The sequence below is a fragment of the Lagopus leucura genome, unplaced genomic scaffold, assembly GCF_019238085.1.
Source record: "Lagopus leucura isolate 7727_CA_CO unplaced genomic scaffold, USGS_WTPT01 Super-Scaffold_73, whole genome shotgun sequence".
NCBI lineage: Eukaryota > Metazoa > Chordata > Aves > Galliformes > Phasianidae > Lagopus > Lagopus leucura.
This window is the reverse complement of record NW_024962252.1, coordinates 95,074,850-95,098,023: the sequence shown is the minus strand read 5'-3', so window position 1 is coordinate 95,098,023 and position 23,174 is coordinate 95,074,850. Positions and strand designations below refer to the sequence as shown.

The 23,174-nt window shown below is 44.0% G+C and overlaps 1 protein-coding gene across 1 annotated transcript; it reads right to left on the bottom strand.

Annotated features, from left to right (window-relative positions):
- Positions 1 to 3: 3 nt before the first annotated feature.
- UGP2 (UDP-glucose pyrophosphorylase 2) lies at positions 4 to 23,174 on the bottom strand. Its single transcript, XM_042887353.1, has 10 exons — positions 23,028 to 23,174; positions 17,863 to 17,990; positions 17,218 to 17,325; positions 6,507 to 6,692; positions 4,726 to 4,859; positions 3,811 to 4,108; positions 2,568 to 2,765; positions 2,140 to 2,382; positions 1,604 to 1,708; positions 4 to 1,104 (listed from the first exon to the last, which is right to left on the bottom strand). The coding sequence occupies exons 1-10, from the start codon at positions 23,041 to 23,043 to the stop codon at positions 997 to 999; spliced, it is 1,524 nt and encodes a 507-aa protein (XP_042743287.1). The 5' UTR covers positions 23,044 to 23,174; the 3' UTR covers positions 4 to 996.

Genomic DNA, 23,174 nt, shown 5'->3' with positions numbered 1-23,174 from the left:
CGGTTGTTTTTAAAGATCAACTTCTTTAATGATACATACCAGTGTTATTAATAAGCTTATAAAATAAATTGTCTGCATGTCAATACAAGAGAAACATTAAGAAATCAACAGTGATCAGGAGAGGGATTTCAATTTCTGTAAAAATTTAGAAATGAGTCAAGAGAAGATAATGAACAGAAGTAAGTGGCTGTGACAACATGAACGTGAATTACATCATGGTGACTATATCAATTCATCGAAAAGAGGGCAGGTCAAGGATCAAGATATTAATGGGAGATCCAGTCTTAAATGGGATGTGAAAAGCAAACACCACGGGTGGATGATGAGGCATTTTTCTCAAGTATCAGCTTCTTTGGGCGAGTTTGGAACATCAGCGATGCCCACTCTCATGATACAGAAGGGAGGTACTGACGGCCTTGCCTTTGTATGGTGACACACAGAATGACTGCGGTACAATCCCACTGATCATTTGTGAGGGGTTAGGATTATAGGTTGGGATATCTGTGAGCACATGAACTACAGGGTTTTTCACAGCACGTTTAGCAGTACTGAAACTTTTGGTTGTTCAACTGTGCCTGCTGCTTACACTTCTTTAAAAGAAAAGCTGCATGAGTAGCTAACCATGTCCCACATGTATTGCTTCACAGCTTATTTCTGCAGTTACAAGCAATTCAAAACAACTACGTGTTAGAGGCAAGCCTCTGAACTTATCAAAGTAGATCTGTCCATCTTACCTCAAGACAAACAGTATTGCACTTCAAGGTTATATTAACTGAGTTACAGAATCTCTTTAAGGTCTGAAACATCACTTACGCACATCCATTGCGCTACGTATCTGCTTAAAAAGAGAAATTAACTTAAAATTAATACTGCAGGGTACTGTGAAGATGACAAAGTGTAGGCCCTCTGTGTACTTATTTCTAATGCTTAAAAGGTTCTTCCACGATGACTGGTTAGCACAGCAGTCTGCAGAACCGGCCGTGCCGTTCCATTGGCTCAGTGGTCCAAGATGCGAAGATTGCCTGATACAATTTTGTTCTCTAGCACGGCTCCAGCTGGGATGTCAATTCTGTCGCCATGATTTGCAATGATGATAACTGTTCCCTGCATTCACGGAGAGGAAAGCAAGCGTTCAGAAACACTGCTATAGATTAGCTCATTCCAAGTCAACATTTAGTGCTGTTTGGAGGACCAGCTTAAGTTTCAGCTGTGCAGCAGGCAGATCCTGCATGTATTTCAGCTGTTTCTGCAAAGACGTTTTTTGCACAGAGGTTTAAAGCAAGCAATATTGGCAGCATTGCAATTATGCCAGCGTATTACATACCATCAGATTGCAAACAGAGGTGATAACTTATTTGAATATTAATGCTTGCTGTATGTGCTTCTATCGTGCCTGCTTGCTTTTTGGTGAAAAAATGTTCCCATGTTAGCTGGTAACACAGCTTACCATCACAGCTACAAGACAAACAAAGTGCCACAGATCCTGAAGAAGCATTGAGAAAGAAGCTAAACTGGTTAGCTCCAAGAAAGCAAGAATCCCAAACTGAGGAGCATGGACACACAGCTGTAAGGCCAACCTGCAAGGTAAGGTAAAGGTACTTGCCTTTAATGAAACGTTCTTCCCAAATGTAACATCGCCTGAAACTGTGAGATGATCCAGTTCCAGCATATCTGGAATACTTTCAAACCTCCGCAGGTAATCCTGAACCTTTAGGGGAAAGGAAAGAATACTGCCTGTTTTAAACCCATTTGTGGACTAAGACGTGCATGGGAGCTGCCTGAAAATTCATTTCAAGTGTCTTTCTGGAATCTCCATCTGACAGCCTGGAGAAGAGAAGGCTGCACAGAGACCTGAGAGCAGCCTTGCAGTATCTAAAGGGGGGCTGTAAGAAGGAAGGGGACAGACTCCTCAGCAGGGTCTGTTGTGACAGGACAAGGAGACACGGTTTCAAACTAAAAGAGGAGAGGATTTAGATTGGATATAAGGAAGAAGTTTTTTACAATAAGGGTGGTGAGGCCCTGGTACAGGCTGCTCAGAGGTGGGGGATCCCCTCATTTTTAATATATTTGTTACTATGGTCTACTTTTATACAAAGGGAGAAAAGAAAAAAACAACTCAGCATAAGTATAGGAGTTTACCTTTGTGAAAGAACTTCCCAGTTTGACAAGAGGAACGGTTGGAAATTCACGCTTCTCGCTCATTGTTAGAGATCCAGCATTAAGACTATACAGATTAGACATCACAAGCAGGAGATCAGATGTGGTCTTAACAGGCAGAAAACGACTACGAGGTACATTTATTCCCAGAGAGTTCTCAAAACTCTTAATAGCAGCACCAACTGCAGTCTCCAACTGGATAACGTTCAAGCCTCCATCCAGAGTCTGGAAGAGAAAGCTCATGTAAACAAGCAGCAGGTGAAGGTGCATGGTGCTAACACAGCTTAATTCACAGTTCTGCATTTAGCAGCAGACTGGCTCCTTTTTGAAGGCAGCAGCCCTTGCTTAGTTACACAGGAAGAAGTACTTCTTTAGAGTCTGTTTGCTCCAAACTCTTCCCAGCTGCTTACCTTTGGGTTAACGATGATCTCCATGTCAATAGCATTTTTCTCTTGCAGCCTTTTAATTGCAGACAGGGCAATCCACAGATTGTTCGTATTGAATATTTTGAATTTGGAGACAGACTTGAATTCATCAACGTGTGCTTTTGGGACCTGAGCTATCTCCACCAGTCTCAGCTTGTTTTCATATTGCGTGAGTGTCCCACCCTGCAGGGGTTAAAGAAGCAGCTTTAGGTCCTGTTCACGAGATGTCAGCAGAGAAACCACCCCCCCCACCCTAAGCACACGCACTGCTTTGGTGCCATTTAAAGTTGAGCCTCAGTGAAAACTTGTGTTCACTGGGTTACTAATTATAGAGCAAGTTTAAATTACAGCTGTCCAATGATCACATTTCAGATCACCAGAACAGTTATTTCTGTTAATGAAAGTTGTTGGCAATCTTTTGCAAATGCCGTTTTTGTCAAAAACCACCTTTGGCACCAGTTTGCTACATTATGGAGCAAAATTTAAATAAGTCTATTAGTTGTGCTCTCTTGGAATTTATTGAAGAGACAAGTGGTACTTCAGCAACCTGGACTCTCCATGGATGAAGCTCTGTATTTTTATGTAGCATTTCTGTGGTTTTAGAGGACTTTTGATATCTAACAAACAGGGAGAAAGTCCTGTTCCCCTTATCCTATTTAAGAGAACAGATACAAAGTTCTGTTATGGCAGATTTGTTGTGACAAATTACTGTCTGCTAGCAATACCTGACACACAGCCTAAACATCGGACAAGGTGTCAAACCTGCACTTTGTGCAAAGTCACGTGGCTGGGGCAGGAGCGGCTTTGCAGCCACGACAAGCTGAGCTGCATAATGCATGCACTTACAGCTGCATAAAGAGCTCAGAGTTTTCAGTCAGTTTTTACCATCCCCAAACTGCTGCCATGTGTAAGTGACAGTCTGGAGAAGGTACAGAGGTTATGACCCGTATCGTGTGGAAATCATCTTCAGTAACCAGCCAAGTTCAAGCTGTCCCTGTCTGCTGGTGCCCAGAACCTCGATCCAATTTGTTCCTTTAATTAAAACTTTACAAACTTGCTGATTGTGTGCCACTCAAATTAGACCACAGCCGACGTGTTAAAAGGTGCCTGAAATAGCTATAAGAAGATTTAATGCGTGTCTGAATTCACACCTAGGGAAGAGACAAGAGGCTTACATTCACAGCAACGTGAAGGCATTCAGACGTGCTACACAACTATTTGCATTTACCTTCACATCTGCCCTGGTTTTGTTGGTGACTTCCATGACAAATTCACAGCGTTTTCCATTGGGTGGGTTCATAAGATGATTCAGAATATAAAGGTCCACTGTAGCACCCAAGTTATCTATATTGGATACAAAAATATATTCCTTCCCCTCTGCAATAAGGTTATCCAGCAGACCGGAGTTATAGAAGCTGCCATAGATGTCTCCATGGCCTGGGGGATACCAGCACTCCGTATTCTCTCCTGAGTAAGATACATCCTTGGCTATTGGCAGCAGAGTTTCCTTGTTAATTCTAGGATACCTGGGAAGACAACATTTTCTTTAAGTTCTCACCAATGCCAGAACAGCACCAAATAAAACAAAACCACAGTAGTTAACGTTCAGCTGCATGGGCTTCTTTCATACCCTTTTGACTCCAGGCTTTCAAGGTTAGCGTAAGTACTCTGAATTGGAAGACTCATCCAAATCCTGAGCTATAGCTAGGAAACGCAGAATGCAATCTCTCAGTCAAGGATTTAAAACCGCAGTCCTCAGACCAAGCAGTTTTTCTCTGATATGCAGCTTTACAGCACGCCAAATACACCTCCAACATCATCAGCCACATCAAACACTTTGGAGTTTGTTCCATCTCCCCGAGAGGATACCAGAGCCCTGGTATCCTAAAAGCAAATTCGGGAATCAAGTGGCCAACATCCAGTACTCCATTACACACAGTTCTTGAGACCGTGCCCTGTCCTGAATCCCTCTCTAATTCCAATACATTGCCTTTGGCTCTACTTAACACTGACATTTCAGTCTTTCAAGAAAATGAGATTGAATATGGGTGTAGAAGTCCCTGTTACTAAACTAAAAGCCATTTGGAATATAAGGAAATGCAAAGTATGTTCCCTTTCACTCAAGTAGAAAAGTTGTTTATACCTGCTTTGGTTAAAGGTATATATTTTCACTCGGGTGTGACTGTATTTCTGCAAGATTTTCTTTGTGTCTTCATCCGTGTTGAAGGAGTTCATAAGAACAAGAGGAACGTCGGTGTTGTAGGTTTTGTTTAAGTGCTGAGATGAGAAAGAAATGGTAAATTCAGCATGAATGTTTAACTTTAACTCCTAAGGATTTGTGGAAAAAGGAAACAGGTTTATTAATCCCAGTCTGCCTCATCTAACTATTAGATAAAAGGAATACTCTTACGCTAATTGAATGTATTAATAAATCAAGTGAAGGAAAACAAAACCTTGTGAAGTATCTAAGGTAACGACCATGTTAATTAATGTACAATTGATCTTTGTTTCTAAATCTGCATGAAGATTCAAGATTTCAAAAGCATTGCAAAATGATCATTTCAAATTTCAGCCAATTGTTGGTTACGAAAGGCTCGCTTTCCCCCAAATTATTAAAGTCTGTGAGGTTGCAAAAACTATTCTGCACAATAAGCAGTTTTGAGCCTTTTTGGTAAGCCATGAGATGAAAGAGTATCAGGAGTACATAATGGATAAAATGTTAGTGTTTAATTATTTGGACATCTGGAAAACAGAACTGAAATACACCCATGTGGACAGCACAGCAAAAGGAAACACATTGGAAAACAAGATAGTGTTTCACCAAAAGAGAGTGCAAAAAACCCACAAAATCTACAGTGGGTTGAAAACTTGGTACATTAGATCACCTTCATCTGCTGGGAAATGTTTGGGATCGTCCACCTCTGGTAGAGGCAGTACCACAACGATCCTTTTGAGAAAGCACCCGCAAGAAGGGAAGAGTAAAACTGCATTAGTTGGATAAAAATGTAAGTTTTCTATTGGAGTATCTCACATACATGGGGGAGCCACTCCAAACAAAAACCATGCAGAGGCACCAATGGCTGGAGATCTAGAAAGCAGGGAGCAGGCACAACCCATCTCCTACTCCAGTGACCATCCTAAGTATCCACTGCGAGAGGAATAGTCAGCATTAAAATCATAAGTGAAGTGCCCTCTCTCAACACTAGCAGCTGTTCTTTTATCTTGTTTCCTCAGAGGAAAACCCTAGCCAGCACTTCCATCACGAGTGTTTCCATCTGACAAGGAACTCTGAGCTGCTCTGGAGAGCTTTGTTCCAAGGGACATGAGAAAAGCCACCCCCAGACCTGCATCTGGAAGGGTCAGAAGTCAGCTCCACAACCTGATGCCTTGTGTTACAGGACACAACCACCACTGTTCAGGGTTGGTGCACACAGCTGTGTTACACTTCCAGTAACGTGCAGAGAGGACAGATGTAAATCCCCAATTGCTCCGTCCTTTTTGTCCACGTGTGCTGCACATCACTACTGCCTGTTCCTTCCAAAGCAGTTCTCTGCTTTACCACTAGCGTGGTGACCAAGCTCCCTTTCCTTCTCTCTTTTGGTAAGTCTCTACTGTGATCTCTCCTATGGCTCAGATGCTTCAGCGCATCTTGCTTCACCTCATGTAGAAAGGGAATGCTTTATTCCAAAGTACAGCTCCAAAAGCCAGCACGCAAAACAAGAACTGGATTCCAACTCCCTCTTACCTCAAAAAGGGAAAGCATGACCACTTATTGGGTCTTGTATTCAATTGAAACCACATTTGTCACAGGAAGGGTTTCTGTATTGGCAGGAATTTCAGCTCTAAGTGGGTTTCAGAGTAGGTCTCGAGCACACAGATCCCCTCAAGCATCCACACCAGCACTCAAAGCATATTACAAATTACCTCAATCTGCTGAACCGTCAGATCCAAGAAGGTGTTCTCATTCCGCACCCCAATAAGACTTTTGGGGCCTTTACAACCCATGCTTGTGCCCAAGCCGCCATTGAGTTTCACCACTACCAGCTTGTTCAGGACAGAAGCAATGTTATCGGGCAGTCCTCTGGCCTTTATCTTCTCATAGGGCTGGATCTGTAGAAAGTAATTTGTTTATTTCAAGTCAGATATTTGTAGTGAAATTGCTCTTTCCTAGAAACTTCAAATCTTAAAATTTGCTAAGAATACCCTCATTCTCTTATATGATGGTAGAACACTTGCAAAATGAGTCTACAACAACCTGCTTTGTTTCAATAAGATAACCCATTCTCTCGAGCAGCTCTGCAGCTTTGTGAGACCAGCCACCATCAGCTTCATCCAGACGAGATGTCTCAGTCTTTTCTTTCACACAGGGGGAACTGACACAGTGGTGAGAAGGGGGCACAGAGGAAGTCATGCCAGTTACACTGGTTACCACAACCCCCTTCTCTTTGTGACCCATCTAACCCTTCCTCATTAAGATATCCCCCTTCAGCCAGGATCAATTTAAGAGCACAGGCTTTGCACGCCCGTCCCAACTTTCCATCCTCAAGCAGCATAAAGTCACACCATTTTTTTTGATACATTGCAGTAAGGTTTTCAGAGGCAACATTCTTGGCAAAAAGGCTGGTTCTTTGACTCAGTCTAAGCCACCTGTTACTCCAGTTACTACCCTGATATAACCATTCATCTCTCCAAATGGAAGACAGGAAGTTCCTAGTTCTCATCCTGATATTTTCAGGATGTGTTTACCAGCTCACATCAAAACTCACAGAAAGCCTTCTACCTTGCTGATAGCTATATCCTGCAAGTTTAAAAGCAGTATAAATAGAGTATAGGCTGCTTTCGGGGTGACAGATGGAGAGCAAAATCAGGCTTGTAATGAAAGCCAGCATGCCTTTCATTAAGCACTGCTTCTCTGTAATCCAAACCACCTAAGTCAAGGAAACACAGCTAATAATGCAGTGATAAGAACCACGCCAACACTGTTAGAGCAAAGTCAATACAATTATTTTTTAACCTGCCCTTCTAGAGATTTTCTTTAGGAGAAAAGTCCCTGTGCCTCAGTGCTGTATGTATTCTAGCAACAACAAATTATTTCTGTGCTGATAAGGGATGTGTAAAATCCACAGCTGATTACCAAAGACAAACACGTGCTTAGCAGTTTTCAGAAGTCTGTTAGCTTGGGGCACATCAGGCTGGGGTTCCAATGGAAATTCATGTTGTGCTGGAGCAAGAATCACATTTGTTACTCAGATGTGAGGAACAGGGAGGAGAAGTGCAGCTCCAGCAGGGCACAAATGGCAGATTAGAGCACATCCCTCACATTAAGGAACCTTACGCAGTATCTGCACAGCGTATGGTGCATTTTTGAAGATCACTCCACAAGCTGCAGCATAATAACTGAGGAAACTGCCATTACTCAGTGGAAACTGGCCCAGGAAGATCATGATGCAGCTGCTTCGATTCATTCCACCTAGAAATGGTTCCCAGTGCTTAAGATACATACTCCAAAAAACCCCAAGCAATTAACTGGACTTGAAAGCCCCATTAACGATAGAAATGTTTCAATCCACATGCTCTTTACCAAGCTCCTGCATTGCTACCTACTGGTAAGTTTGAACTCACTGTACTTCCCTGTTTTTCAAAGCAACAGAGGTTCCCTATGCTAAAAATCCTTGAGACAGCACCTTACGAGTAAGGTGAGGAACCTAATGAGTAAGGCACAAACTATGCTGTGTTTTCAAATTACCACTGCACTCAAAGTGAGGTGATTTTGCTTGTAAGAGTTAATTATGAAAAGGGAAATCATGCACTGAAGCCTCCACTTTCAGGTACACCACAGTAGCAGACGTGGTGGCTACACAGTTTTTATTTCACCCTTTCAGCAAACTAGCCAGAAGGGAAACAAAGTGTTATGGTGGCTCAGGCAGCAAGCAGCAACACTATTACTGCTGCAGTCATGTGCTAGCATCCAAGTTCCCTGGAGAAAGGAGTTAACTGATGAAACAAAGCAGGTGATGATGGCATGTCAGTTTCCATTCAATCTGCAGATGATAGCAGTAGAAAAAACACAGTTTCAGATAGATCTGTCAGTAAGATTTATGTGCATCAATAAAAGATGAGGGGAAATTTGTCAGCCAAATCATTAAGTTCAGCGCTGACCTTAGGACAGCCACAAGTTTGATCCCTACAAATCTACCTTTGTTGCCACAATTTGATTCACTTGTCTACAAGGGGTGGTTTTCAAGCAGTGCTTTCAGGGGGTCCCAGCAGTTTGACGGTCAGTTTCTCAGTTTTGACTCCATATCATGAGACTGAAATCACACAACACCTAAACAACAACGCACGTCTAAAGCGACCCACCAGAAAGTGTACTAAATCAAAACAATTGCTCTGATTGCTGCTACCTCAAACGAAGAACAGACAACAGGCTCCTTCCTTATTAACTATCTTGTCTAAAACAGCTCTCCAAGATCCCTTGCTTAAAAAGCCTAACAGTTTTGAATGCATGGCTTCAAGTGAGAACTTCAGGATTTGTTGCTGTATGGGAACTGCTGAATCACGGCCTGAACCTCTGATTGACCACCTGAGGCAAGCACTGAGTCAGCCATGGGAGCACAGGTGAAGGCAATTCAGCTGTGCTGCTGGAAGGGGTGGAGCCTGGCTGCACCTCTCCTAGACCCATGTAAGAGCTGGCTGCCAGGTGGGAAGGATCTCTGCTGGAGATCCCTCCTTCAGAGTCTCATAGTGAGCCCAGGATCAGGTAAGCATCCTATCTATTCTGTTGTGATGTAATAACTGTGTAGCCAAGCTCTCTGGTATATCTCATAACTATAACATCTGTACATTCATTGATTATACAGTTACCAATAATTTATGCAAGATTCTATTGTGTATCATCTACTGATAGGCACCTTAGTCTGACTGCTCCTCTAAGGAAGCAATAGAGTAAGACTTTCCAGCTTCCTCATGTGAGGGTGTGACTGAATTCATTTTAGGCAAAAAGGAAAAAAAAAAAAACTATCTGGCAACATCAAGAAATTAAGCAACTGTTCTAATCACAAACACATCTTCCCTGCCAGTCACAGTGCCTGCTGCTAACAGGATTGTACCCTGTATTGCACCACGAGTCACAGGCAAGGTAAGACAGACTGTCAGTAGAAGAGAAATGCTCATCCCTGCTTGCCTTGCTTTCCTCTCCTCAGCCAACTGTGCTGCCCATGCCCTCCCCTACATCTATTTGCTGGTTCTGACCTCTAGCTAGCTGCAGCCTATTTGCAACCTGAACCCTGGCACAACCTTCTGCCTCCAGGTTATAAATTATGCTCAGTTGCATCATCCAGAGAAGGCAGAAGGTTGAAATAAGTAAGGAAAAAGACAGCTGAGACTGATAAGAGGGAAGAAGGTGGAAGATAAGGTGACAGCTCAAAATGAATGGAGTCCTAGGGCATAGGGGCAAAAGACCTGAAATAACAAGAAATAAAATGCCAGTACACCAATGTAAGACCACTAAGTCTTATCAAAACATTCCTCTTCGCATTTTAAATTTCACAGCAGGATTTTGGAAGCATCTCCACAGTCCTACTTCAGCAAAGGCTTAAAAGATGGATAACCCAGGATAAGCAAAATTGGGAGCAGCCAAATGTGGCTCCAGAGCAATTCAGCTGCAACTGCGTGCCCTGGCCTAAAAGCCCCATGACAGGCAGCCCCAGCACTTGGCTTCCCCAGCAGGGGTTCCAGGAGGGCTGTGGTGAGGAGGTGGGGGATCACAGCCCCAAGCCTGTCCCATACCACAATACCATGCCCTGGGGAGCAGGGAGACTTCTTTTTAAATTGGGGTTTGTGCCTGTCGAGTCTGTGAGGTCTGTTGATCTGGCTGTGTAGGAAGCAATCTTTCCTTGGAAAGGAAACTGTAAACTCCAGAGGCAAACATGGCCTCAGTGCTCCCTCAGCACAGATCCACTATCTTGCCCTTTCCTTGCTTAAAGTATGTTTGATAAACAAATCCAGCAGGTAAGTGTGCTGAAAAGAATTATGCTCTTTTTGTTTTTCTTTTTTATTCAGAGACTTGCTCAAAGCCTAAAAAAAAAACAACCACAGACTATCTGAAAGAACAGTGTACCTGAACTTTGTACTTCTGGTAAATGAACAACATCTGCACTTGCGTGACATTGCAATATTACACAGGGAAAATGCCCTGAACTATGAAATTGCCTGTTTTTGGAGTAGCGTGTTCTCTGCCTCTAAGATGCACGAGATGTGAACTCCAATGACTCCTGCTTGCTGAAAGAAAGGATGAAGCAGGCTGCACTGCTTTGACACAGCTTGTACTGCTTCTCTTCCTCTGGAGTGAAGGAGGACAACAGAAGGCGGACTGACCACAGCAGCTTACTACAGGAGGTGAGCTGCAAAATGAGAAACTGGACCTACCCATCTGTAGCAGGAGTCTGCATCTCTCCAGGCATTCTCAAATATTCTTCTTCCTCCTCTGCAAGGGCCATTTGTTCTCCATAGCCTTGAGCTGTATCCCTGCACTCCAAGGGTTACTAAGCACTGATTCTCATCACTTGCATCTATCCTGGCCTCTGTTGTAGTTCTGCCACCTGCATAAACCACGACTGCCCAAAGAACACCAGGATGAGAAGGTTACAAGTCAGGGCAGCTGTGGCAACCTGGACAAACACCATGTCAAAGCTGCTTCCTAAATACCCACATCTTCCAGACTGAAACAGGACCATTTCAGACTGCCTGCACAGTCACTTTATTTTACAGAGGAACACTACAACCCTTCAGCAGGAAACTTATGACCAGCAATAGAGTTATTCAGTTAAATTAAGACAGAGAAAGCTTTCAAGTCTACAGAGTTGTTTTATTTGTAACTCAGCTGAGAGGCTCATTTCTTCCAGAAAGTGAGATGCACAGAATCAGGAGACCAGCATTTAAAAAAAGACAAACAGAACACACAGGGCTTATCGTATCCATGTGTTATGTGCTCTGAAACAAAGAGTCTCTTGAAAATATTAAGAGGTGACTAAATGAGGAGTAGAAAAGTCAGCTACTTAGGGTATGAGGAAGTGAGAAAACATTATATATGCCATACCTTTCCTATTGGGGCAGAAAGGCTGGATTATCAAGTCAACTAAACAGGAAGCTTGGATGGCAACACTCCTGACAGAAGTAATGATGTTCTCACTCACGTAATCGTACCTCAAGGGATTGCCAATCAGCTACAGCTGGCCTGACAATCACTAGATGCTACAGGTTTGTGGACCCTGCCATCAGCAAACCTAGAGATCTTGCACGGCATGCCCTGCATGCTCCTGGGGTAACTGAGCCAAGCAAAACTGCACGAAGACCACAACAAGAACAGCTCCAGCAATTGGTTATCAGCAAGCAGTTCTGCAGCCTAAAGGCACACACTAGGCTGATCTTGCTTCAGTAGCACCTTAGTATCTCCAGGTGTCTCTCTTCTTGCAACAGAGCACATGAGCACAACTACAATAATCCGAACCAAAGCTACAGCAGCAGTCCTGGTTGTGTCTGTCAGAAAGTGACCTTTTAAAACAGCATCCACTGCATTTTCTGCAAGATGAGTTCAGTGCTGCCTGACAGGACAGTGTTGCAAATGAGAAGACTTCAGCTGCTCCCACAGATGCCTCAGCTGGTTCAGAGCAGGATGCTTGCTTGCTAACATTATGCACCCACACACACTGAGTGCCATGAATGTACCTCTGAGGCCATTCAGCAGGTGGGAGGGAGAGAACTGGAAGGCCACAAAGGCTGGTAATGCCTGGAGCAAAACCACAGCTTGGAGATGAGCATGGCAATGAATTTGCATGTCGGGTCTGGTCATCTCCTCATTGCAGATCAAAAGGACAGAATAATTCAGAGGAACCTTCAAAAGAACTGAACCTTTTCACAAGAAATTCATTGCTAACCGGAGGCTGGGAGAGGACAGGGAAAGAAGGGATACAAATAATGTGCAGTATTCTAGATCCAACAGGAAACATCACCATTTTCATCAGCCATGCTAGGTAAGAATAACACAGAGGAATGCACAACAAACTTGAGGCAAAATGATTTCTACACAAAATGCTTTGCATCTCCCACACCCCTTTGTTTCCTTTTCCCTTTTCTTTCAGCTACAACAAAACTACGTACAAGAGAATCGCTTAGCAATCTTCTGCATACTATGCAAGGATCTTTCATAGCAGCAGTTTTGCAGAATGTTGAAAAGCTTCAGTTCTGTTTGCCTATCATCCAGTACAATATTCCTCTCTTACTTCAAATGCACATCCATTCAGAAATGCCATCTGTTCAGAGTCAGTTTATTCTATCCACAGTCCATTTATTCTGCTGCATTTTCAAAAGGGAGCGTGTAGAACAAATGAGAGAGGCAGGATATGGAGACAGCATTTCAGCAGTGTAGGATGTGTCTGAACAAACTACAGAAGGTAAAAGATCCCAAAGGTTTTAATCATGGATTTGTCAGAAAGGCAGGGGCAGCTGATACAGACAAGGGGTCATGAACGCAGGAACTGACAGCAGATATCCAGAACTGAGCACACACTGTTGTTACACCTCCTACCCACTCCAAAATCAACATCACCCCTACCAGGCTGCCAGTGAATTTCAAACATGTAGCTGGGTAGGACACAAGTCACACCCAGTATTCAGGTGTTGGCTGAAAAACAAAGAAAAAATTGGTTTTGCCTTTAAAGTCTCACTATGTTCTTCTTGCATCATGCACAGCACAGCTCTCCAAAAATAGAGACTGCTGCTCAGTTTGCCTCAAAATCATTCGCTGGAGTGCCAACCACCCCTTTTTGGTCTTCACTATTGCACTAGAAATGAGCTTATGCAGAAAGCCCAGAGCAAAAATCTGATGCCAGTGAAATCAACGATTCTACCCCAACCCTCTTTGTCAAGGATTGAGTTCATTTGCTGTAGCTCCAACACAAGATCTGTAACTCAGCCTAAATATTTCAGTTTCTTTTGGCACAAATGTTGGAAACGACAACTTGGAAATGAAGCCCTGGATCTTGAAGGGTCTTTAATTCAGAGAACAAGAAATGTTAGGAATTCAAATTCAAGCAGGATCCTTCCAGCACGTGGACTGCTAGGTATTGGTGCTATTACTGAGCAGTTGCAGGCGTGCAGAGGCTCTAAAATGCAAAAGAGCTGCCTCATTACCTACAAGCATATACAGGAGTAGAAACTGCTCCAGAATAACAAAAATCAGTTCCTGCACTCAGAGCTTGGACCAGTGGACTTGACAAGAGAGGGCCGATGAGAAAATACTTCAGGAGTAAAACTGGGCAGGAATGACAGGGCTTACAGATGCATGATTACAGTGTTAGTCATTTCCAACGAGCCTTGAAACTGCGGTTTGGGATTCCTCTGAGATGATATCTAGCTCCATTCAGTTCTGCAGACAGTGTCACAGAAGTGATTTTTGGAACAGTTCGCGTGAGGCAACACTGGGAGTGTGACTAACATTTCAGAAGTACACTCCTACAGCAGGGACATTTGGGAGAGTTTGCCAGAGACAAAATGAGCATCGGGCCACCACCGTGGGTAGACAGGAAAAGAATACACCCATCTTAGTCAATATTGTAGTCACAGAAAAACAAGGTAACATTTACTCAGCACCAAAGGACAGTTTTAGAGCAAAAATGAACCCTTCAGACCTGCTTTTAGAGTTCAGGATTAGGAAGACATTTTAGCTTTGATTAAAAGCATGTCATTTTTTCCTTTTCCTTCACGATCACAGCTCACCAAGGTTGGAAAAAAGACCTCCAAGATCATTCAGTCCAACCACCCACCTACCACCAGTATTTCCCCACTAAACCACGTCCCTCAGTACAACATCTAAATGTTTCTGGAACACCCCCAGGGATGGTGACCCCACCACCCCCCTGGGCACTCTGTGCCTCACCACTCTTTCAGTGGAGCAAATGTTTCCTAACATCCAGCCTGAACCTCTCCTGGCACAACTTGCTCACACTCAAACTGCTTCAGATGTTCACTTCACATCAAGGATGAGGGTCTGCATTGCTATTCTGAGGTTAACTCGATCACTGCAGTTTCCTCAGAGGCCCCCAGCAGGGCTTTGCTACTGCTTCCAAGTCAAACAAGCTGATCACTGCAATCTACATCAATAAGATTAAATTACACTTGCTGTGTTCACGTTCTTTACTTTGTCTCCTACTTAATCAGGACTTTAAGTGCACGCTTTCTTCTCTGAAGACTACAGAAATGGGTCAGCTACCACTGTAAGCCTTTAGACATACAGAGGGAAAGCATCTGGAATGAAAAAAAAACAAGTAAGAAGTTTATCAACATGACATGTTAAACCCACACAAATGGGTTCATCTGAATGGGTTCATCATCTAAAGCCTACAACTTGCTTGCCCATTGTTGTTAGTTGTCATACTAAAAACAGGAGGGAGAAAAATGGGGGGATATTAAAACAGTTATTCTTATATTGCAATCTGCTGTCAGGAATCTTTACTTGTCCATTGGTATTTCACAAAGGAACAGAAAATGACATTCAAGGAACAAGAACCGTGGATAAAACGTTATCCATGAAGATAATGAAAGACCCATGAAGTCTGATCAGAACTTCTTCTCCTGCATAGCACAGTCACAGCACTGGACAGAATCCTGGAGCAGTTTTCCTACTCAACCTGAATCTCAGAAATACTTCGTGTAGAACAGAAAATTAGAAGACAAAGCCTAAATACGCCAGAACCTATTCATGAACTCTAAGCTGTTAAAATCTTGGTTGCATTTTTGGGTGCTTACATGTACATGTATGTGTGTATGTCTGTACATATTCACACGCAGCATGGGAAGGAAGCTTGTTTGAGGGTATTTTTCTCTAGCTTTCCTCTGTGACATTTTTGCTATGCAGTTTGGAGTTCATGCTAGGAAGTAGAATTTCAGCCAAGAATAGGCATGCATCTCACCTGAGCCAAAGCAATAGGATGGTGCAAGAGTCTTTACTATATACTTTCACATTACTGGACAAAAGTTGCTTCCTAGCTGAGTGACAGAAATGAGCATGAGCCAGAACTGGCCATAAGGAAGAAGAGAGATACCACCTCTAATCCTGTCACCCTTTCAGGCCTCTGTGAACGTAGGCTAGACCTTTTTAAACAGCTTGCCTTGCCTGGGAATCCCCAACAACTTGTTTTAATGTTTTTTCATCCCTCTTGCTTGACATTTGCTCCCAATATCCAATAACCCAGTAATTTTCAGTCCTTTATAGAACTTGAATTTTTTCAATGAAAGTGTACAAAACTTTAGAAATGGACAACAGCTCTCCCTCTCTACAAAGCAGTCCATTCATTAGCATCAAACTGCTGTCATTTAATCCCAGGCTTTATTTTGACACAGAGAACAGTTTATTCCCTTTGTTATTGCAGCTACCTTTTTACATATTTAAAAGAGTGATTGCTTCCTTGAAGCCTCAGCCTGCTCTAGACTAAAAGCAAGCCCTTTTCTGCAGCCTTCCTTGTAAGATGTCACCTAGAACTCCAGCTTCTTACCTTGGCCTCTTTATTCAAGGTGGAGTTTTTTTCCCCAAAACAACATTTCATTCAGTTTTACAGTGCGGAAGAGACAGACATCACGTGTTTCCGAAGTCAAAAGAAAACACTCAGCCTTGGAAAAAACCCTATCCTTGCTCTAAAACAGCATCATTCATCAATGCTTTAGAAAGCAGTGCTGCATCTGTTCTGGAAGTAACTGGACAGCCTGTCTTTCAGCTGCAAACAGAGCCCTGACTGAATCACCACAGAGGCAAAAGGAAACCACAAATGTGTGCAGGGACACAGGAGTCTCACACCATGCCAAGATTGCTGCATTGGGAACAGCAAGAATTTGTAACGCAACTACACCGTTCGTTACGCAAGAGCCAAAAGAACAGCCTTGGGCCACAGATGAATCAATAAAATGAGGTTAGGCTTAATGGGAAGTGTTTATTTCAGTACTAAACACTGCCAAAAAACATTATTAGTGCTTTCTCAGCAGCATCTCAAGTGGAAGGTTATCCATTATAACAACATAGATGGCATTATAAAATGACACTCAGAAAACCTTACAGTCAACAGCTAGTTTCAGATTCCTCACTTCTACTGAGCTGCTCTAGATTACAGAAGTTGCCAAACGAGCTATATAACCCAGCCCACTTGCCATATGTCCCTTTCAAATTATTTAGCAGAACGGATTGCTGGAAACAGTCTCATCTGAGGCGTGCCACCTTCTCTCACGGGCAGGAAAAAAGGGTGACAACAAAGGTCCTTCCTACTAGCTCTTTAACAAGAGTTACCATTCACTCAAGAGAAGGTACCAAATGGTAAGATGGCATCTGTCCCACTCAGTTCCCCTGTTCAGGAACAGTTAAGAAAATAACACTGGATCTTGATGCATATGTTGAACAGGACCTGATGTTCACGAACACACACAGCATATGTCTGTAAATTATTATGTCTCAGCTAGGACCCCAAGTGTCATCCTACGTGATCTTACAGGACCAGGGAAGTTCTATCTTCTCCAGGCAACTACAGCATTTGTTGCAAGCTGCAATTATCATCGTTATGTTCTTACAGACTGTCACTTAATTGCAACTTACAGAATCTTCTGGTGGTCTCTGAATCTTCCCCCAGTCCACAGATGGTCCCTTCTCCTGTAGGAATCTATGAAATAGCTTCTTAAATCCTTCCAGGTCCTTTTTAGTGTGCTACGAGAAAGAAATACGTTAGTTAACAAAGGTATTTATTGCTTACCTTTTAGATCATGGAAGCATTATTACAAACTTGATATAAAGCACGCTCCCAAGAATAATTTTATCCACATACGAAGTACAGACACACTAAATTTTAAGTAAAAAGGTGCCAGAAGACCCTCTTCACTAAAGCTCAAAATAAGAAAACAACAAAGACAAAAAAAATGCCCAACACATTTTGGACAGCTAAAAGGTCTTCAGTCAAAATTACAACCAGAAGAATCTGGCCCAATCTTTAGGGTAACAGTTTTACCCTTCCTGTATATAATCTGTAATGGATTACAGAGAACCTTTAATAACTAAAGATGATTAAACAGTAGGTAATAACTCTGCCATGTGTTTTGTGTGGAACTGAAGTCTCCTACAGACACTGCAGCCATGCTACTCTTCACGGGATTAGAGAACATCCTATAAACAAGGACTGCATCGTGCTGTCATTTGTCCCCCTGTACAAAATTTGCTTCTGTCTCCTGCCCCTAACAGACTTCTTACCTCTAACTCATTTGAGGGCGCAGTCGCGAGTATTTTATCAAGTTCTACTTTCATTGAATACGCCAGCTCTTGCCGAATGACTTCCTGGAACTGCGACGGGCCGGCCTGGGACATTGCTTTGCTGAAATCTTCAATGAAAATGAAATGCATGAGTTCAAGGGAGTGAGTAAAATGGATACATAAAACTAACTTACTTATACTACAGATAGCTCTCATGTTTCCTTTATAAATATATGGGGGCTGCTCCGGAATAATGCCTCCTATTTCGTTATTTCGTCCCACAGCATCAGAGGCAGAATGGCATCCAAACTGGGAGTGCCTATGAAACAAAGGTGTGGAACTGATTTCCTCCATGAGGAAATAATTGTACCCACTGACATCTGTCGATGCTTGCTGAGAATTTAGGGAGACCAAAGAGCGGATGTGAGCACAGAGAGGTGGGAGGTGAGTTTCAGCAGTGGCAACAGCAATGTGAAAGACACGTTCTGGATGGCCACAAACAACTGCCACACCAGGAAATGAAGAGTGCTTCAGTCAGCTCACTCTCCACTGCCAGCATGAGATGATTTGTATGTCAAAAAATGGTGTTTTGTAGCCAAGAACTTACTCTACCAAATAGTGTTATTCTGCTCTCTGCATCTGTTGTAGTTTCACGGGGAAGAAGTAGGAAGCATTACTTTTTGAGTACCCACATATATATAATCAATTCACATGACCTAATCTCAGTTTTATTACTGTACTAGCACTTCAGGAATCCAAAGCTTTCATTCCTAGTAATTTGGAGAACAGACCTTAACTTGGGAGCAATAAGCAACAGCCCTCCTCTCAAAACCCTAAGAAAATCCCCAAAGATCAACGATCCATCTCAAGAAACATCCAGAAATCCATAACAGTACTCTTTTTATTGCTGTGCAGCTAAAGAATTCATGTCCTACCACATCTGCATACTTTAGCAAGTAAGAAAAGTGAAAAAGCCATTCAATAAAGTACGTATTTTACACAGAACATTGCAATCAAGGGTACCCTTCTGTTCACACAACCAAATAAAACCGGGGTTTAATTATTTAAACAGTGCACTTTCACAGAATTCTCAGTTTGCTCCAGTAAATATTCTCTTACTTTATCATATGGGTATTTTCACACTACAGCACGCACTTCAAGTTACTAAGCAACCCAGAGAATTAGTCCGTCTATCACTTCAGCATTTGCTTTGCTTTTGAAAGTGATAAGCTCCATAAAAGTAAAAAGAATAAGTACACAAATGGACTACACGGTGAAGTCCACGCTGTCAAAGCACCTCACAGAAAGAAATGGAAGATAACTCCGCTTTATTTTCCAGAAGAAAGCATTTGAAGTGAGTGGCTCCTCAAAAGACATTCCCAGTACGTTCTCTAAAGACCTCAGTTAATTTAATTTCGGCCAAATCCCTTGAGCAATCACTTCTCTGTAACACAGAGAGGTGCTGCCTTGCCAAATATAGCGGGGATTTAGAAACACTGTGAATAGTAGTGCAAAAAGGGACAGGAGCAAACTCTGCAAATGAACCAGTGACAGGAAACACTGCTGGAAGCGGCAGCCATGTTTCAAGTTTTCTTGTTTGGAACACGCGTTAAAGTCTGCTGGATGCCTCAGAAAGTCAAGAGCAGTTCATTTTAATATGGTTCTGATTATAGTTTTGTTTTGTCTTTATTTTTTTATTAAAGTACCCCATGGCCTCAGATTCAGTGAGAGTGATTCCAAAGGCCACAGAAGCCATTTTTCCTGACCGCATCGTTTTGCAGGTAAGGAACAGAAAACAAAACAAAACAAGAGGCAAGCGCTGCAGAGCTCTCTGTGCTGTGATGAGGGGGGAAGGTGAGCTCAAGAGGAACATTACAATTAACAATAGGTCTGTTTTTTAAACCATGCCCTTCGTTTGGCAGTACGAGCAGCTCATAGCCTGGTAGGTGTCCCTTCCCAGGTGAAATACGGAGAAACACGAGAGCTCTTCCTTAAGGCTCACCTCCTCCTGCAGAACGATAAGGAGATCTGTACCAGCCTTTGAGCCCACACAGATTGAAACACCACTTAAGCTTTGGGAGAACAACAGCTACAAGATATTTCCAGGTGTCTGTAACCCTCCCAGCTGTGTGCTGCAATATACGGCTGCAGCCAGAACAAGGGCGTCCACTTCCAGCAGCTCATCAGCCTGTAGAACACATGAAGCTCCTGCTATGATGCAACACATCCAGCAGAAACTCAGCAGTATCCAACAGGGACCAGCATCCGCGTTGCTGATCATGTTTTGCTTAAGGCAGAGCCACGAGCCTCTTCCCCAGGCTGCCACATACGTAGGAGAACCCAGTTAGTCCACAGTGGCCAAAAGACTTGTCTCTCCCAGATAACAAGCATTTAGAGACTGAGTAATACCACAAACAAACGAAAATGAGGCACAGCAAAAGTAAACACGTGATAACGGCCTCGATCTCTGCGTGGGGTCCAAGACTTACTGAGTGTGCTGGATCACCAAGGTCCTTGCAGAGCAGCAAAGCCAGGCTCCTGCGGGTCAGCCTGCCACAAGATTGCTCCTCACCTCAGCCCACAGCTGCCTTGGCTCTGTGGGGACATTTCCACAACTACTTGGTCTCACCCAGCATGTCAGGAGCCAGCTGCCCGTGTTTGCAAGCCAGAGGTTTTTAAGCATTTATCTTCAGGTGCAAACTGGGATTTGGACTGGAATGGGGAATGATGGCCCTCTGTAAAGGTTTTGTAAGCACTGCTCCAAACTCCTGTGCTGCTGTCCCCTGGGCAACGTGGGGAAAAAGCTGGTGTTTATGCACTCCAGCCTACCGACTGCAGGAGGACAGCTGCAGTCCTCCATTGTGAGCTGCTGTTAAATTTAACAGCCCAGGTTAAGGTTTATTTCCCCCTTCACCGTAATTGCAAGGAGGACACGGAAAGGCCAGTGCAACTGCATTGCTAAAAGCAGTCATTTCCTATCAGCAAGTGACATTTTCTGAAGCTGCAATGGAAAGCAGTTACTGTGTCTCTGTAAAGTCAGATGGGAGGCTGGGGTGCTGGAAGAGCTATCAGGCTTCCAAACTACTTTAGAAAATAAATGCCTCCTCCAAGCATTCTGCAGCCATCAGCCTCAGGTTTCAGACAAAGCTCACTTTTACAGGATCAGTATTCTTCACACACACGTAGTTTTAATGCCTTCAGCAGGAAATACTCCCTCAGTTAAGCCACTGGTAGGATTTCATTCAAACCCTGCTGCCCACACCCTTAGGTTCTACTTTGCTTTGTGCCCTTATCTCACAGCCAACCTGCCACTGTCCTCACACCAACGTAAACAGCGGGGCATTTTCAAGTCCATCATGCATGGCTTTATAACTGACATTCAGGGAAAAAGAAGAAAGATTAAGCTACTGTAAAGGGGGTCTTTGTGAATGATCAGCAACAAAGTAAGAGACAGACTTCCTCAACTGCAGTATATTACCTCTCTGCCATCCCTATTTGATTATATCTATGAATATTAAAAAAGAGGAACGAACAAAGCTTAGTTTTGCTGCCCCAAGAGCCCTCTGTCCCACTCTGAGGAGGATTTCACTGCCTTGGAACACGGCACACAGGAGAGAGGTACAGGTCAAGTCAAGCAACAAGTCCTCCTAGGGAAATAAGAGGATCTTTTTGGGCTGAGGGTTACAAGTTTTAATTCCTTTTGCAATCCAAGCAAGCATGCGGGAAGAGCTACAGCAGAGAATTATTTACATCTCCGTGGAGCCAGCCCGTTCTCACAAAGATCCAGGAGGCTGATCCGTAAGTTAAAACATGCAGCTGAACTTTAAGCACTCCGCTCGTGAACTCGGGTCTGATGGTACAGAGCAAATGCCTTAACTTCCACCAGCTCTGCTCCAAAGTTCAAGGCAATTTTTATCCCTGACAGGGATAAAAGCCTCATAAATACCAACGCTGCAGCACACAAAACTAACAAACAGCCCTTCACTTGATACTTGAGAACTGAGAGCACCCACTCAGCCTTTACAAACTTTTTTCTTTCTACTACAACAGGCCACGTCTGTCAACATACATTAGAGCAAAGCATACATGAAGTGAAACTCACAGATTCTCTCCCCTTAGCGAAGCACGTCAGCACGAGCTCGCCCACAGGCTTGTAGCCCAGGGCGCTCCTTGCCAGCTGCACACACCGAGGGCTGCGAGGTTACGCGGTGCAATTCTGAGTGGAGCTGCTCATGCTAAAAATACCACCTGACACCAGCAACGTCTCTCAGGATAACAGCAGAGAAGCTCAGGGCCGTATACTTTTTAAAAGAAAGCTTTCAGCGCTGTCAAATTCTTGGTGATGCTGGGAAAATTTCTGCTCTGATAGGCTTGTTCAGTTGTCTTTATCCCCAAAAGAGATAGAGGAGTGTCTCCAGCTTTCTTTTTCCGAATAAAGGGGAGATCCTATAGGGGAATGCCTCCAGTAGACTAAGAAAGGGAGAGACCCTATGGAGGAATACCCCCCAGGAGATTCTCCTTTTATTCTTCTCTGTCCTTTGGGGATAAAGCTAACAGAGAAAGCCCATCTGAACAGAAATTTTCCCGATCTCTTCACACAGGTCATCACTGCTTGCTGCAAGACGGGGACCTTCATCAGGAGGCCAAGATAAGCCAATTCCCCTCAGAAGCTGGGTTCCGATCCTATTTCTGTCCCGCGTTCACAGTCTGAAGGGAATTATCTCATCTCAGCGCTGCCACAGCGCGATCCCTGCCCCGCGTCGACCTGTCGGTGCGCTCACACAGCACGGCTCTGCCCGGCGCTGCACATCCATGGGAGAGCTGCAGCAGCTCCCCGGAGCCTGCCAAGCTCTCGGCTTCCTCCCAGCTCCCCTCGCAGAAGACCCACGGATGCCCACTACAGGCAGCGCGACATCCCGTAGGCCCGCGTGGGTTTGCACCGAGAAAGCCCGGAGGCGCAGAACGCGGCAAAGCACGCGCGCCCCGTTAGGAACACCGGGAAAGAGGAGGGCAGGGAAAGCCTTCGAAGCGCCGACGTGATTTTTCTTCCTGAAACGATCACCGTTTCGCAATACGGGAAGCCGAAACTCCGGCCACATCCGCGGGGCAGAGCCGGGAGGAGCCGCGGGGAGCGGAGCGGTGCACAGCGCGGGGCACCCGCTTACCTTTGGCGAAGGACATGATTGCTCGCTGGCGAGCGCCGTGCGGCTGAAACCTGAGGGAACCGCGCCCGGCCCGCTGCGAAGGGCAAGGCACCAACACCGGCCCCTCCGCCGTCGGCCTCCCGTCCCCGCGCAGCCCGCCGCGAGCCG

What these genes read in the sequence shown, in the direction of transcription:
- UGP2 (XM_042887353.1), bottom strand. An exon ending in AGAGACCACCAGAAGATTCT is followed by an intron (nt 6,693 to 17,217) that starts GTAAGTTGCAAT and finishes TACTTTCTACAG; the next exon opens with ATCCAGCCCTATGAGAAGAT. An exon ending in TATACCTTTAACCAAAGCAG is followed by an intron (nt 4,109 to 4,725) that starts GTATAAACAACT and finishes TTGTCTTCCCAG; the next exon opens with GTATCCTAGAATTAACAAGG.